This window comes from Maylandia zebra, linkage group LG10 (genome assembly GCF_041146795.1).
Source record: "Maylandia zebra isolate NMK-2024a linkage group LG10, Mzebra_GT3a, whole genome shotgun sequence".
In the NCBI taxonomy this organism is placed as follows: Eukaryota; Metazoa; Chordata; class Actinopteri; order Cichliformes; family Cichlidae; genus Maylandia; species Maylandia zebra.
The window spans coordinates 4,516,843-4,533,966 of NC_135176.1; the positions used below are offsets into that span (position 1 = coordinate 4,516,843).

Genomic DNA, 17,124 nt, shown 5'->3' on the forward strand with positions numbered 1-17,124 from the left:
TAAGTTTTCTCTGTTCTTCTGAAGCTAAGCTTAATTTCACAGGAAAAAATGAAACATACCAAGGTAAATACCGTATTTTTCGGACTTTAAGGCACACGGAATTATAACAAAACGTGACTGAAATCTGCTTCGTAAGCATGTCTCTTAACAGGTGCCATTTTGGGGTCCTTATACAGATACCACAATATTATGTTCTCGCACAGTACGTATTACTCTGCGAGGCTGACTACCGTAGCCGTAATGCTCCGACAATCCATCAAGCGGTGCAGCTTCGTAGCTTACCAAAGTCGTACTAAAACATTTTGACATATTTTTCCATGCCGTGTACCACATAAAATCGGTTCGAGGTCAGTAAGCACAACCAGAATTAATACATGAGGCACCCTGTCGATTTTTGAGAAAATTAAAGAATTTTAAGTGCGCCTTATAGTCTGAAAAATACGGTACTATAATAAAACAATCAACACAAAAAAGCTGCAATTTGAAACTCTAATGGTCACTTGTGTTTTAGTAAAATTTTACCAATAAATTTGTTTATTTTCTAAAACATTTTGAAATACTGCTCTGAAGTCTGAAGTAAAAGCGTTATGATAGTGTTAAAAAATGATCCTTACCTATATGTTTGTACCACTACTGGAACATGAGTCAGTCCATCTGAATGAGAAGAACGTCTTCAGGTAACATTTATTGTGAACAAACGATACATTGATAGTTAATTAGTTTAGTTAATTAACAGAAAATGAAATGTATCAATATTATATGGATCCTTATATTGTATGTCTATAGTAGCAGTATAGTATGTGTTTATTTGGGGTGCAACGATACACAAAATTCACGGTTCGGTTCGATTCAATACTTTGGTGTCACAGTTCGATATTTTTTCGATACAAAAAAATGTTCATGCCTTTTTAATTTGTCATTTATTAAAATTATAAATATATATTTTAACTCAAAAGTACAGTTTTTAAATTTCATGTTGCTGAAACAACAAAATAATAAAAAAAATTAATCTATCTGATCGAGAAATCACTCTTTGGAAAAGAGAGTTTATTACAGAGAAATGTCTCTTTCCAAAATAAAAGCTATACTATACGCTTCTTCTGGGCTATACTCTCAGCAGCATATTAAACATATCAGGTCCCCATAAGGAGAATCATGTGCTAACGGCTGTCTAAATGACTCGGGTAAAGTTTGTAGCATGCATGCTTGTTGTTTTTGTCTGCTTCCACTTGTCTTTGCACTAGGATGATGTCGGCGTAAATGTGCAGTCATATTCGTTGTGTTCCCACTAGTGCTGTCAGCGTTAATCTCGTTAAAATGACATTAACGCCATAACGCGGCAAATCTCCGTTAATGAGTTAACTCGGATCGTCCGTTGCGTGGGGCTGGATGGTGTCAACAGGTTAACAAGCTAACTGCGCTAGCGTACTAGTTCCCACCAATTGAGCATTGCGTGGCACATCCGACATACTGTTTGACTTTTGTCCATGACGCGCTTACCATCAGGGTTATGCTTCACATGAAAACCAAAATAGTTCCAAAGGCCAGATCTGAATGAGGGTGGGGGAGGTTCAGTTTGCCATGTTGCAACGAGCTTAGCTTCTGTCTTGCTAGCTTGCGCTTCGCTCAGTGGATCTGCGCTCGACAGTGCAGCCTAGGCGGAGTAGTCGAACGCAGATCCACTGAGCGCTCAACACAGACAGCATCATCAGAAGAAAAGTTGATCGAATAAATAAAACATTTTGTATTGTTCGATAAATATGCATACCGAACCGAAAGCACTGTATCGAACGGTTCAATATCGATACGAGTATTGTTGCACCCCTAGTGTTTATGTATGCTATCTCAACCTGATTGGTTAGGTTTAGGTAATAAAAAGCATGGTTATGTCCAGGAAAGGTTGTGGTGTGGGTTAAAATTGCTCTTAAACAACCATTAAAAAATAATAATCAGCTGAAATGTATGGAATCAAAGGTTTGGGTTTGTTTTTTTAATTCAAATAATTAATCATTAAGGAAAATGTGCTTGGTATAAACTGAATAGACACCAATGATTTGCCAGATTCCATTAAATATTTTACAGTTCAATTATGTAATAAAACTGCATGGAAAATGTTCATGTAATCCAAAATTATTTTTTCAGTATTTTTTCAGTGTATATCAAGCAAAGCTTTGACCAACACAAAAATAGCACGATTATAATATACAATGTACTTTGTCAAATGGTTCTATAATTTCATGTCCCAGAATATTGAAGCGCTCATCAGTTAAATCATTGTTGGTGTACTTAATTAACTGGTTTACCAGTAAAGCAAACTGGTTCGGTCCCCCCTGGGACCTGGTCCCCTTCTGGCACACCTACCTCTATCTCCTCTTTGTCTAGACGTGCTGGTGTCATTCCACATGAGGACAGAGAGGCATGATTTATGCTAGACCAGATAAATCCTTCTGGGACACTGGTTAATAAAGCAGATGGGGACAGATGGAAATCACGAAAAACCTTTGTGCTGTGACTGACCAGGTCTTTTCTTTAAACACATTTGTGGCCTTGGCTTATTAAGCAACATATGCTCAAACTTAAAATGTCTTGAATTTAAAAGCCCTTCAAAATTCAGCAAAATCAGTTCATTAAATGCTGCATGACTCTGTTTCCTGCAGGACTCAGACATTAACTTGATAGGGGACACTATGGAAGCCCCTCTTGTGTGCTTAGATGAGGAGTTTGAGGACCTCCGGCCCTGTAGGATGGATGAGATGGACCAAAGCCTCATCAACGACTCCTACTCCACCACCACCACCGTCCCCCTGGCCTCCATCACCCGTGAGGAGTTCTCTGAACTGGAAAACTTCTCTGAGATGATGAGCTTCAAGTCAATGGAGGACCTGGTAAATGAGTTTGACGAGAAGCTCAATGTGTGCTTCCACAATTACAACACCAAGACGGAGGGCCTGGCGCCCATACGCAACCAGTCACACAATCAGGAGGACGAGGAGCGACTGCAAGATGAAGAGTAAGTGACACAATATCTGAAGCAAGGTTTACTTATTGGAATCTTTCAGTCTTTAGTCATCTGTTACTGTGTATTTCCAAACAGCTGTGGTAATAAAGGATGTGACACTGTTCAGTGTGTAAACTATAACGAACCCAGAACAATTTGAGCTTAACTTGAGGCACCAATTCTAAACCCAGCTAAAATCCCTTTAAAAACAGAAAAAAAATAAAGTCAGTTTCTGTTACTGCAGATACAGTCTACAAGGGTTTGTTTTATTTGGAATTATCGTAAAAAAAATAATGTTTGAGTGAAAAAGTTATTAATCTATATTCTGTCTTTAAATTTTCTGTCCCTTGGTGAACCTGCAGGATCTCTGCTACAGTTATGTTGACATAGAAAGTATATGAAAGAACATTTTTAGAAACATGCCTAGTCCCCTAAAGAAATACAGGAGGTAGAATATCAACAGACATAAAAAAAAGAACAGCCTTTCATGTTAATCAGTTAGCAATATGCTCATTATGCTTCCATTTACAACACACACACTGGAGGCTGAAACGACTTGGCAGCCTGGAACAAAAGCCAAAACATTTCCACACACAGACCACAACATCCCCAAACATGCAGTCAATCAGCACTGTGACCCCACCCTCCCCACCTCCACCATGTCAGGCTGCATGCTGAATTATTCAGCGTGCAGCGTCGTACGCCTCAGTTGGCTTTGGCTCTGTCCCAGTCTCTGCCTCTCCTCTGACTGCCAGAGCCTCCTCCTCTTGCTAGCAGCTTCTGAGGCGTTCTCTGAATCATGCTAAATATAGCTTGACTGTAGGTGTGACAGCAGAGTTTTTTGGAAAGGATTATATGACTTTGAGCAATGATTAATTTCTGGTGAGAAAGGTGAGCTTTTATTGGTTAATAAAGCTCTGAGTGAGTACAGAGCAGAGTGAAAGGCAGTGGGTGGATTGATACACTAGTGTCATAAATAAGGAAACCATAAGAAATACATTTCAATCAGACATACATGAGTGTTCCATGTTCCTCAGAAGAGTTTGTCCCATGAAGAGGTGGTACTGGTGTTAATGAAACTGGAAGGTTTGCGTTTTGTTATGTCACACAGGAGCAAACAGGAGAAGCTGACACACCAACAAAACTAATCACCAGTCTAAATCTGCAGCTTGGTTGAAAACCCTATGTGGCATATTTTGGAGTAATCCCTGCAGTCCCTGATCTGAAACTCAGCTTTGAGTGAATCTGTCAAGCTGATGGAGAGCTAGAAATTTAAACAGAATGATTCCTGTTGTGTGGCTGCAGGCCAGGAAACACAGCAGGACAGCGTTGGAACATGGACCTCCACTCCCTGTAGGCCAGATGACCAACCATGTGTTATAAACACAGAACGTGCTCTTCATGTGCTGCTCTGGTTTCTGATGTGGTTGTGACTGGTTACGTTGGCTTTACTGCATTTCAATTCTTCAGTTTTATTTATAGGAAAAAGCATCACATAAGAAGACTGGTACCACTTGAAGTGTTATATAAAGCTACAGCCACCAGTCAGCTAGCTAGACTCAGTGTGTAACCAGGCTGAAATAGTAAAAAATGTTCTTACTAGCACTGCCCTTGGCACATACTCATCTGTGATATTAGTGCAGTACTAAATGCAGTAATCCCATCTGGATTTGAAAGCATGTGCGACTAGCTCAAGGCTGTTAAAGAAAGGAAAGATTAGATAAAAATCTTATATAGAATAAGATACTGTATCCTGTAACAATATATTAGAATAGAATAGAATAGAATAGAATTATCCTTTAATTGTCCCACAAGGGGAAATTTGGTTGTAACAGCAGCCAGAAAGACACATATATAACAAACAGTACACAGGACACAGAACAGAAATATACACATTTTTTCTTACACATTTACATTAAGGACAATAGTTACTATAAACAGAGTATTGTACAGTTATTAAATTAAATAAAATTAACAACAGATAAGAGGCAAACCCAGGTTGTAGTGTAAATCGGTTGATTAAATTATTGTAGTTAAAGCGCAGATGTAAACATCTATGATTGTTGTTTTGATTGTACAGTCTGACAGCTGCAGGGAGGAAGGACCTGCGGAAACGCTCCTTCATGCATCGAGGATATTGGTTATATTAGTTAGTTAGTTAAAATCTGGTATCCTGAAGGGGTGCACAGTATATTTTGTTGGTCAGAAGGTCCTTAATACTGTATAACAGAATAGAAATCCAACAGTTAGAAAATACAGTACAGTGCAAGTTACAGCATGTTGCCTGAACACTTACAGTACACTACTCTACAGTGTGATTGTGGTGTGTTGTTGACACTTCTAAGCAGTTTTTTTCCCCTGTATTCTGATTTAAGCTCTTTAGTTTTAAAGCAATACCAATGCACTTGAAATCACTTTGTAGCGTACTGCCACATTAATATAAAAAGGCAAACTCTGCGACCAGAGCTGTTAATGATCCTGCAAATTAGAATCGCATTGGCAACAAATATACCTCTGAAAACCCAGAGAGGTGCCATCAGGCTTTGTTAACTTTTAGGAAAACTAGAACTAATCTTTGGCCTGGTGTGAGCAGCCATGACACACAGGCATGACTGGTGAGGTAAGCTGCCAGCTCAATGGAGTCCACTGTGTAAGCAGGCAGAGGCAGTGCCACTGGGAGCAGGGAAACAGGCCTCAGCCAACCTCTGAGTGACACACACACACACACACACACACACACACACACACACACACACACACACACACACACACACACACACACACACACACACACACACACACACACACACAAGCTCAGACACAAAGGACACTTCTCTCCCAGTTTTTACTTCACTCTGCCTCAGACAGACGCTGGGAGAGTTGGAGAACACTTTGTACAATGATGTGAGGAACTTTATCTAAATCTCTGCTGCGGATACCGTTTAACACGTAGTAAGCTGCACTTCTTTTCTATTGTGCACTGCTGCCCTGCAGCCCTGAACTCCACCACAATGAAATATTGACTGAGTTGAAGAATGCTGAACATAGGGCTGAGTACATGGCTTTTTACAATCAGAAAAACAAATCTATTGAGGGCAAAAGCTGAGGGCAAAAATTTTGTCTTTATACTTCTTTTTGATATTTGCTTGAGTAGGTTTGCATTTTGACATGGGTCTGTGTTGTTTTGCAGTGTGTGGGATGCTCTAACTGACAACTACATCGCCACCTGGGACGGCACCGACTCGGAAGGAATCAACGGCAATATCTCTGACCAGGAGGTACATTTCATGCCACGCCTTCATGTTTAGTTTAAATCTAATTAATATAATATAATATACATGTAGGAATAGCTTTGCACTATTTATATGCAAATTTTTATTCTCATCAATAGTAAAAAAGCACCTTGAGATGACTCTTGCTGTAAATTAGTATTAAATATAAACGAATACACTGAACTGATAGCAAACTATTCTGATGAGCATCCTTAGCACTGTGGTGTAATGTGGGTGCTGAATGAATGGGAAGCTCATTCTCTGGTCCACTCTAATGTTTGTTTACACATTTCATCCTTACATGAACACGTCTGACCCAGAAAATTCACCTCACAGTCAAATATTTACATGTTGGTCTATTCGCTTGCTATGAATGGTTAACTACATTCACTAATTTCTGTGTTTGTAAGGATAATCATGATGCTTTTCTTAAAGACAAATGCTGTGTGTCATTATTTTCCATCTCGATGTGCTAAAATGAATTGTATGACTAGTTTCTGCTCCTGTAAAATTCATTTCATGCTGACAATTGAAAGCATGCCTGACCACTCGTGACTGGTCTGGCATTCAGCTAAGCTCTGCCTCCTCCTCCTCTGTTTCCTTGATTGCCTGTCAGATTCAGCTGGACAGCAGACACTTAGTGTTCTACGCCATGTTTGGACTGGTGAAGGCCAGAGGAGCTGTGGTTATCACAGGAGCAGAGGGTGGCTGTGGAAATGTATCACATTCATGCCTTCAAGCTAAAAGTTTTATACCTAGAGAGACACAAAATATTTAACATATGACAGCTTCCTGTGAGGACAATCTTTTCTCTGCATTTATACCTCTGATTGTTTCTCCTGCCACACTTTTTAAATATTATAAAAATGTGGTTCTATTTAACTCGAAATGAGTTGAGCCACAAAATAGATTTTCCTTTTGTAACATGGATATTTATCACTTTCTCATTATTGTATCAGCATGGAGGAACGGATAAACTGTTAAATGCTAAGTTGATAATAAAACGTATGGTAACAGTGCTTAATTAAAAAAATGTTTGGTACATGCACCATCATATGTGATCATGCTATCTATTTGCTCAATAGCACCACAGACAAAGTATAGCTGAGGCTTAATGGAAACCCATAAGTTTTGAACGTTGCTAGAGCAGCCATGATCAAAGTCAAGAGCGCTGCAGCCAACTTAAAAATCAGAAAATTCATCTTCAATAAAAGTTCAAGAGAAAGTGATGTATTTCTCAAATGTTATTTGAAAAATATAAAAACATAGGCTGTTTCACTATAGCTTGCTAATGCTCAGTCATAGTGACCCATCTGCCACTGGGACACAAACGTCAATACAAGAGCATCAAATTTAGGTCAGGCTAATGAGTAATATCACAAACTAACCAGCTCCTATTCGAATGTTTTATTCACTTTTTATATCGATAAATACATTTATAAAAAAATATTTAACTCAATATACTTGCGAGTCATTTCAAACTGTTCTGTTAGTGCTGTAGCCCATCTACAGTACCTTTGTGGACCACCAGAGGTGATTCATGTATCACTAACGTAAAAGGTCCAGGAAACGTTGTGAGGAGTAAAGATATTTCACAAAAATATCTCCTCCTGTGGATCCTGCTCACAGTTCAGGTTCAGGAGACAGACACCCTCTCTCTAGCCTCCTCCTTCAATTCCACACGTAAACAGGATGCAGTCTATTTACATGCTTTTAAAAATGGAATGAGTAAGTGGTTTTTAAAATGTGATAGTAATGTAACAGTAAATTATGTAAAACCTTTTAAATATTTAAACATCAGACTTAGAAATGAACTCAAGTGGCCAGTTGGGGTCTGGGCTGGAGGGCTGCTCTCCTGATGTGGGGACCAGGATGGTCTGCTTGTCTCCACCCCAGACTGAAGGGGAGGCATCTCCTGAATCTGGGGGCTGATTGCCTATCTGGGGGTTATTGGTGTTTGGACCTGGGAGTATAAAGTGTGTGTACGGCATCCATTTCTGTGTGTCTCCAAAGAGGGTGTGTGTCTGCCTGTTTGTCTATGTGTACATGTCACCCTCCCCCTCTCTCTTAGAACATCTCAGGCTCCCTCAGGTGTGGGGGCCTATTTCCCCCTGACACATTCCCTGCCAGTGACTGTTGCCCCCATCTGCTGGTGCATTGGTACTTCTCGGTATCTGGGTCTGGATGCTTGGTTCTGTACTGGCTTGTTCCTGGTGGCTGCTTGGTGGGACCTGGGCCCCCTGGATTTGTCTGCTCTTGGTGGGGGTTGGGGTGTCCTTGGGTCTCGGGCTTGGTCTGCTCCGGTGTAGCCAGTGGAGTCTGTGAGCTTGTCGCTGCAGTCACCTGGGGCGTCTGCACTGTGGCTGCTGGGTGACCCCTCCCCAGGGCTCTCCTTTGCTCTTCTCTGAGTGGGAACTGCGGTTGTCCCTGTGGTGGTCCACCTGGGGCTCTCACGCTCTGGAGGGCCTCTACATTTCTGGGGCCCAGGTCTACTGCTTCAGGTCCTGGGGGATGGGGCTGAGCTCCTGACACCCATTATTAAACATTAAATGGAGAAACTTTATGAACACAAGCACGCTCACGCAGACTACTCTACTTGCCAAAGTGAATCTGTCTACCATTTTTTGCTGGACAGAGCAGGGAAAAAATGAACACAACTCCTGAATGAGCTGTCATTCAAACACACCAATTGATTTTTTTTTTTTTTTTGAATGTGTATTTTCATCAATTACTCCAATGCAAAGACATCAGCATTTGACTCTTGCTGGCATCCTCACCACAGTAATCTGTTGGCATAATTTATCATTTGCAGATTCATGAAAAAGAGGAGGAGGAGATGAATGAGAAGAACGACAATGCCAACTGCCTGAATGAAGAACCTCTTATCACAGCAGATCAGGTCTGAGTGTGTGTGTGTAAAAATCAAGTGAACGGCAAATTTTTTGTGACCAACACGTTTCAGCTTGTGGCCTTCATCAGCGTCATGCCTTCATCAGCGTCATTGCAAAATGTCAAACAGTTTGTGTTTAAATAAAAAACAGGAAACAGAAAAAATCCAAGTGGACCAATCACACCTTCACAAATAAACAAGTTGACCAATTAAATTTAACGAGGTGGTACTGGCTAATTGGCTAATTGGTTAAGCCACAGCCCAAATAGATTCTGGACTGAACCACTATTAAAAGGGGGACACCCCCAAAATGTCTTAAAGTAATACATACTCAAAATTACACAGAAAAATGCAAATAAGTTAAAATAAAAATAAGTACATTAACATTAAAAGAGGGAGAAACAATAACAAAATCTAGTTAAAAACACAGAAACACAAAAGTAAAGTCCACAGAAACTCATTAATAGATAAATCCTCAGTCATGCTTGTAGGGTGTAAACTCTTTAAACAGATTGGTCAGCTTGTTTATTTGTGAATCCCTCCATTTCTGTGTTCAAGGTCATTGAGGAGATAGTTGAAATGATGGAGAATTCTCCAGATCCTGGTGAAACTGAGGAGGATGAGGAGGAAGAGGTCAGTCACTCCTCCTCCAGGACCAATCTGTCCCTGCTAGAAGAGATCAGGCAGCTGTCACAGGCTTCAAACAACAACTGCTCCTATGAAGGTAAAGCTGTGAATAATCCATGTTTCTGGTTATTTCTTATTTTCATTTGACTTATGCAATGTCCTGACTGAGCTGTTTTAACTAATTTATTCTAATGCTATCGTTCAGGATTACCTCGTAGACTAGATATAATAGACTAGACTTCATAACAAGTGCATATTTTCTGTTAAGTAGCATGTCAGAAATGTGATAATTTCCTATTAAAGTCATCCTTTAGGTCAAAATTAAGGTACATACCTCAAGATAGTAATAAAATACCAAAGGTGTGACTCTTATTTGGTATTATCATCAGTTAAAGCTAAAAACTATAATCACCCTTTTCATAAAAGCTCCAACATGAATCCATTTAAACCTAACGCAAAGATACAATGTTCAGGGAAAAATAAGTCTCAAATACAACTATAACTATCCATCTGTGTACATTAGTTATCTCATTTAGTTAGTTTGAAGATGAGAGTTTAAGAGGTCAATAACTTTTCTTTACAACTAAAAACTGTAAATAATAATTAGTTAACCTTCTTAAAGAAACATCAACAGAAACAGCATTAAACATGCAGCACATGCGCATCTGTGCAGGGATTATCAGCTATGTCAGTTAGCATTACCAAGCTAACTTTAGCAAACATGAAATTTTGGCTGCACTGAGAAATCACCATATTAAAAACAAAGTAAAATGGTGGTTGTACAATAAATTAAGCCACCCACAACACTAAATGAGTAAAATAAACCTTTCTTTTTTGGCTGCTATATCTAAATGTTGCTTCCATATTTTAGTGGTTTTCAGCTACTTTTACGCTATTTGTACTTCTACTTTTCCACCATTGAGAAGAGCACTCAAAAGGTTACAGATACAGATAGATATTTGGAGTCAAAAGCCTTTTTATATAGTTTAGATTCACAGTTGCAATGTAATGACAAAAAAATTGCCCCGTGACTGACACGATATGTGTGTCATAATATGAACACCCTGCACAATAATCACCTTGCAAATTGGTCACATGTACCAAAGTGGTGGAAACACCTCATGTTTAACCCTGTAAGACCTACCATAGAACCAAGGCCGCAAGAGCTTACTTTATATTTTTACATGCTGTAGTGCCATTTTTGGGAGTATTTCAAGTTGCTATGCATCAATACAACTGTTATAGCCCATATTTTAATAATATGTATGCATTAAGTCCATAGTAACTACATAAATTGCAAAAAAGTGCATTTTTTTATGCAATTTTTGAAAAGCTATATGTGGAAGGAAACTCCTCTGGTTTCATATACAAAAAAAATTATTGCGCTAGCTTACACGGTTCCGTTCTACAGGGATTTAAAAATAGTTACGCAAAACCATGAAGAAACCAGCTGTTTTGTTCACATTGTCTTCTTTTTTAAAATAACTGGCTAACACTCTCTAACACCATTCTTTTTTTCTCGGGAATTTTACTATATGAAACAAGTAAATACTGTACAGTGGACGAATACATGAATACATGGATCAAAGACAAACGTGTTTTTTAGGAAATTAAGTATTTAATAATGCTGATAAAATTATTTTTTTCAAGTATCTGGGGGAAGTGTATACTAATTAAAGAGCCTTGGTCTTATTGTGAAATTTAATTGCAGTTAGAGAGATTTAAATAATAATAAAAATAAAAATAATAATTTCAAAATCGATATTCACTCATGTATTCATTTTGTTATTTCACAATTCTTTTTTAAATGGTGGAGACTTTACGTGCAGTAAATGGACGTTATGGCACTATATCTAGTGTGGGTGTAATATAATATTATTTTCTGCCTCAACATGCATTTTACATGATCAAATTTGTAATTCAAAAAAACTTCCCAGTTGAGCTAAAGCATTACAGTATGAGCAGCCACAGACAACGTCTTTAGGCATCTGCGATGTAATATAATGATTACACTGTACCAGCTGCATTGTCAGAAATGTTTCTCCCAAGCTGCTGTTTTGTTTGTGTTCTTTTTACAAAATACTGATTGCACTTCCTTCCTTTATACGCTGAGCTATCATCAGGGACTGCTCATTATGTTATTCATACAACAGTACCTTATTCATATAGCAAAATTACCCTGGGCCGCATTAGTATACATTACTGGTAATTAATACTGTCACAGTGGCACCGATTCCCAATAGTCAGACTATTCAAAGAATATTATTTTACTGTTAGCATCCTGCTTAACTCTAATGATTCCCACAACCTTTCTGCTCTCAAATCCATCCTGCAGGCCTGAGCCTGATGCCCAGCTCAGCGCTTGTTGAGCTGCTGCACCGGGTGGAAGTCGCCATCCGTGAGTACTCAGAGGAGCTCGTCAGCCAGTTGGCTCGTCGTGATGAGCTGGAGTTTGAGAAAGAGGTGAAGAACACATTCATCACGGCACTAATGGAGGTGCAGAACAGGCAGAAGGAGCAACGAGACAGCAGCAAACGCAGACGTCGGGACAAGGCCATGAGCCTGCAGGGGGGAGGGACAGTGCCTGTGAATGGAGGCAACGATAGCTCCACAGGCCAGAAGACAGGGACCATGCTTGTTAAGGTGGGTAATGGTGCTAATCTCAAATATTAACAATATGAGGCATTTTATGAATGTGCAGATTTCTTTTTTAAACTTTTCACTATAAATTACAGGAAGGTAAAACAAGAATGCCTGCAAGCTCTTCCTTTCCCCATCCTCTTTAACTGTTAGTATAATGGATATCTAAAGGCCATTAGCCTCTAAATTATCTTCCAGGAAAGATTATAAAGTGGCTGTGACCCATCATCTATGTACAGTAACTGCCCAGTGCAGTCCTATCCAGCAAAAGAGAAACTGCCTAATGGATTTCCTCTCCATTCGATGTAGCAGCAGTCTGAGTGCTGTGAGTCTGGCTCTTGGTACCTTACTCTCTGTTACTGAACTAATATGAGCATACCGATGGCTTAAGGAAGTGGATGCAATATATACAATAAATTGCACAATGATACCATGCTGAAATCTGCTGAAGAATAATTTAAAAAATGAATTTTGTCATATGAATTGGTAGTTTGTAATAATGGTCACTATATCTTTGTATGTGTGTGTGTCCTACAGCGTTTCAGCATGGAGGGAATTTCCAACATTCTACAAACAGGCATCAGACAGACATTTGGAAGCACAGGGAATGACAAGCAGGTAAGGTTTAAATGTTTTAAATAAAAAACAAAAAAACCCAAACAAACATGCACAGATGAGCCAACCCATTATGAATACTCACAGATGGAGCAAATTATATAATGACATATTTAGGCGTTCTCGTTTCATTAGACGGTAAGTGAACAGTTGGTTCTTGTAGTCAGCCGTGAGTGTAAGGCGACTGGCCATCCTTAAGCGTAAGGATGGCCAGTCGGCTGTGTCAGAGAACCTCCTGAAACTAGAAAGCCTGTTAGATGCCTCTGGTGAACAGCTGCAACCACCAGCTGGAACCAGCTACATGGTTTTGACTTTTCAAGGTTCACTGGTGCAAAGAAAATAAAGGCTACCTTAGCTGGCCTGAACTCAGCTAATGCACTGTGGAAAGAAGACCAGCAGGTGTAAGGGTGAAGATCTCCAACTGTATACTGTATGTTGACAGAGGTTTTCTCGGTACTTAGATTGGTTTGCAATGATGGACGGTTCAGATTCAAAGTTTGGTGTTCTTAGAGCTATACTGCAAAACAGGAGCCGGACTAATCCTGGTGACTTCAGGCTTAATCCAGTATTTCAGTAGTACGAAGGTGGCTGACGTCATGCCAGGGCACATCTCCATGACTTAACAGAATTTCATGATATTTTGTCAAAAGTAGCTTGACAAATTGATACTACTCTCATGTTACTTGTAATGTAAAGCTACAAGTAACTCACTAGCTTGATTGCACTTTGGTTGAACAAAATTCTAATTTAAACAAACAAACAAAAAAGTCTAATTTAAAAGAAAAGAAAAAGAGAGAAATGTAATCCTTCAGATTAACAGAGGCTACTTATTACTCTCTTATTAGTCTGAGAAAGCCTTCTGAACCTTTATTCTGTTTCAGTACCTAAACACGGTTATTCCATATGAGAAGAAAAGCACCCCTCCATCTGTTGATGACCTGCAGATGCTCACAAAGAGTAAGACCACACCAGAACATCTGTAATAGAGCCAAATAAAAGGCAGAAGTAGTACATTCAGCCTTGTTGTCTGCTTTTTTCATGCAGTACTCTATGCCATGAAGGAGGACAGTGAGAAGGTGCCTACACTGCTGACCGACTACATCTTAAAAGGTAAATGCAAACACAGTCTTCTACTCACTTTTGTAGCGTTTTACACAGCACAGTGGAAAACAGGGGCATTTTCTGTTCTTGAAATATTGCCTGTCTGAACTTCTTGGATGTTGGAAACTATATCAAGGCAGTTTGTTCTGTCTTCCTCTTCAGTCCTGTGTCCTACCTAAAGCGCCACCAAGCCAGAGGCAGCAGTGTGATGGAAACTTCCTTCTCCAAGGGCATTTCTGACCTTACTTTCCTCTGGTTCAAGCTGCATGACCTCCCCTCTTTTACCATTACCAACTATGGATCCTCACCATCAACATTATCATATTCACCTCAACTACAACTACTGCCTTTCGCTGAGCTCACTTCCTCCCTTCCCTGCGCATCAAACTCAGGCCACAAAACGGTGACCATCTGAATAACAAGTGGAACAGCCGATTCCCACTTTTAACAGACTTCACTTATGGAGCATGACATAATGACCATAACACCACTTTGGTACAGTGATAGCGTTATTACTGCTTTCTTTTCCTTCATTACTTTACTTTCTCTTGTTTTTAATTCTAACAGAATTTCATTGATTTTTGAAATCATAAAATGACCTCTTAACCAGTGATGGTTTTGTACATTGATTCTTTTCATAAGGACTACACTGTCAGAAAAATTAAACTACATACTGCATCCACACACGTCTTCGTATGGTTTCTGATTAAAAAAGTGATTAATCTGAATACAAAAGCCATGCACTTTTATCTGCCAACTTAGCACTGTTACTCCGTGTACAGGAGCGGAAACAATACTATTACGGGTGCAGTGCAGTGAATTACAAAGCTTTTTTTCTTTACTTTTTGCTTTTTGCTAATTATCCAGTGCTCTTCTGACTTATTTCTAATTTCTTTTTACGTGTATCTAAATATTTGATATGGACTCTGTTTATTTTGTACTTTTATTTACTGTGTCATCAGAGTGACAGGTATCTGTGCATTCATCCCTATCCAACTACATGGAGATATATCAGTGGATATCATCCCCCGATGAAAGAAGCTCATTTCAACAGAGTTGTGCATATTAGCATATTTATGACTTCCTTTGTGTCATGTAGGTGAATGTTACATCGCTAATTGCAAATTCTAATAAACATTCTACCCCAGTTGTGTGTTCATTTGCTTCTGTTTTGCATTTAGTATGATCACTCCTGATAAATTACACAAGTTTTTTTTCTTTTTCTTTTTTCATTTGAATCTATTCTTTGGAAACTTTGACTTTTACAAGTTATCAAAAAAGACAGACAAAAATGTTTATTTCCTCAGGACTACTGTGTGAGTGCAATTTTGACTGGGGATACACATGTAGTTTCTAATATTCCAGTCCAATAATATATATCCTAATATTCCAATATGTCTGGATGTGTTTCAACAGCTGCCAAATGGCCAAGATGCTTTTAGAAGCTCTTATGTTTCTGTAATGTGTCTAAAATTTGGCAAAGACTTTTTTTTGAGAAGGATCTTTATCGGATGCTGATAATACCTACATTTAGAAAAAAACAGGAATTCAGTGCACAATGTTCCTGCTCACTGCAAATTTATTGTGACTAAAGAGATTATTTAAAAATGATTATTATTTGTTTCAAAACAAAAAAAATTCTCACTTTCCATGAAAACAAACTCTACAATTATAAGTATTTTATCATATTTCTGCCCTATATTAAACAAACACAGATTTATTGAGGACAGTATAAATCAGGCTTACACAATTCAGCCATACGCCACATCTGTGAAATAGTAAGATCTTGCTCAAGCTCTGTCATGATAGGAGGCAATAAGACGCAGGGTTTATTCAGCACGGACTACTTTTATTGAACTGTAGCACCAGTGTACGTGGCTACATCAATTTTCCAAAAACATACAGTGTTCCAGCGACCTCTAGTGGCCGGCCCCATAGTAGCCTTACTAGTACAAGAAAAATAAATCTCACAACATCTTCCCCTTTAACAAAAGTACTTTAAATATAAAACAGTGTTGTCAGAACGTACGACATCACAGGGGTAGACTACCCTCAGTCCTGATAAGGTATTATTCTGCCCTTAGAACATAGAAAGGAGATAGTCCTCAGTCTCCCTTTGGAGCATCCCTTTGGCAAACCGTGTCCCTATTGACTGGACTGGGCAACAATGTCTTTTCGAGTACTGCAATCGTTTGCCAGGGGCCATTGGGCAGAGGAGTAGTCACGAGGGGTTCCCGTCGCTGTGTAGGCTTGTGCTCTCTGCAAAAGTTGCATGATCTCACCTTGTGTGTCATTTGAAGTCCAATGGTGGGCCACCACACTGTTGATCTTGCACGCTCTCTACATTTAGTTAGTCCTTGGTGGCCTTCATGTAATTGGTCAAGGACACTGGGTCTGAGTGCTGTGGGAATTACAATGCGATCGTGGTAGAGCACTAGACCGTCTGATTCTGAAAGGTGGCTTCTGGCTGCATAGAAGCCTTGCAGTGATGAACTCTTTGCCATTCTCAAAGGCCACCCTTGTCTGATGAAAATGATTGCTTTTTGAAGCTCTGGGTCCATCTGTGTAGCACTGTGAATTTCCTCCAACTTATGTGACTTGATAGGTTTGCTTGTCACTACGTTGCTCACATATACCTTGACCCGGCTGTCTGTCTCGAACTGATAGCATCCACATGCAGTGGATGTCTGGAGAGTGCGTCCGCCACCACTAACTGTTTACCGAGAACATGCTCAGCAGTGACACTGAATCACATCAGTCGCATCAGCAGTCTCTGACATCTCAGTGGTGTTTGGTCAAGGTCGTATGAGTTGATCAAAGGCACCAAGGGCTTATGGTCAGTTTGTACACATACATGACCCATGCCTTGGATGTAGCGGGAAAAACGTTCACAGGCCCAGACAGATGCTAAACACTCTTTTTCAATCTGTGAATATCTTTTCTCTGCATCTGTGAGAGTGCGAGAACAAAAAGCAACAGGC

At 39.5% G+C, this 17,124-nt stretch overlaps 1 protein-coding gene across 1 annotated transcript in view; it reads left to right on the top strand.

Moving 5' to 3' along the window:
• The window catches only part of fez1 (fasciculation and elongation protein zeta 1 (zygin I)), a 17,129-nt gene extending 1,839 nt beyond the window's left edge, over positions 1–15,290 (top strand). Inside the window, exons 2-10 of the mRNA XM_004567438.4 lie at positions 2,658–3,010; positions 6,189–6,276; positions 9,083–9,169; positions 9,719–9,884; positions 12,123–12,430; positions 12,965–13,045; positions 13,924–13,999; positions 14,087–14,152; positions 14,306–15,290. Of these exons, the coding sequence (XP_004567495.2) occupies positions 2,688–3,010; positions 6,189–6,276; positions 9,083–9,169; positions 9,719–9,884; positions 12,123–12,430; positions 12,965–13,045; positions 13,924–13,999; positions 14,087–14,152; positions 14,306–14,322 (1,212 nt within the window). The 5' untranslated portion in view covers positions 2,658–2,687 and the 3' untranslated portion in view covers positions 14,323–15,290. The remainder of the gene's footprint in view (positions 1–2,657; positions 3,011–6,188; positions 6,277–9,082; positions 9,170–9,718; positions 9,885–12,122; positions 12,431–12,964; positions 13,046–13,923; positions 14,000–14,086; positions 14,153–14,305) is intronic.
• Positions 15,291–17,124: the final 1,834 nt, after the last annotated feature.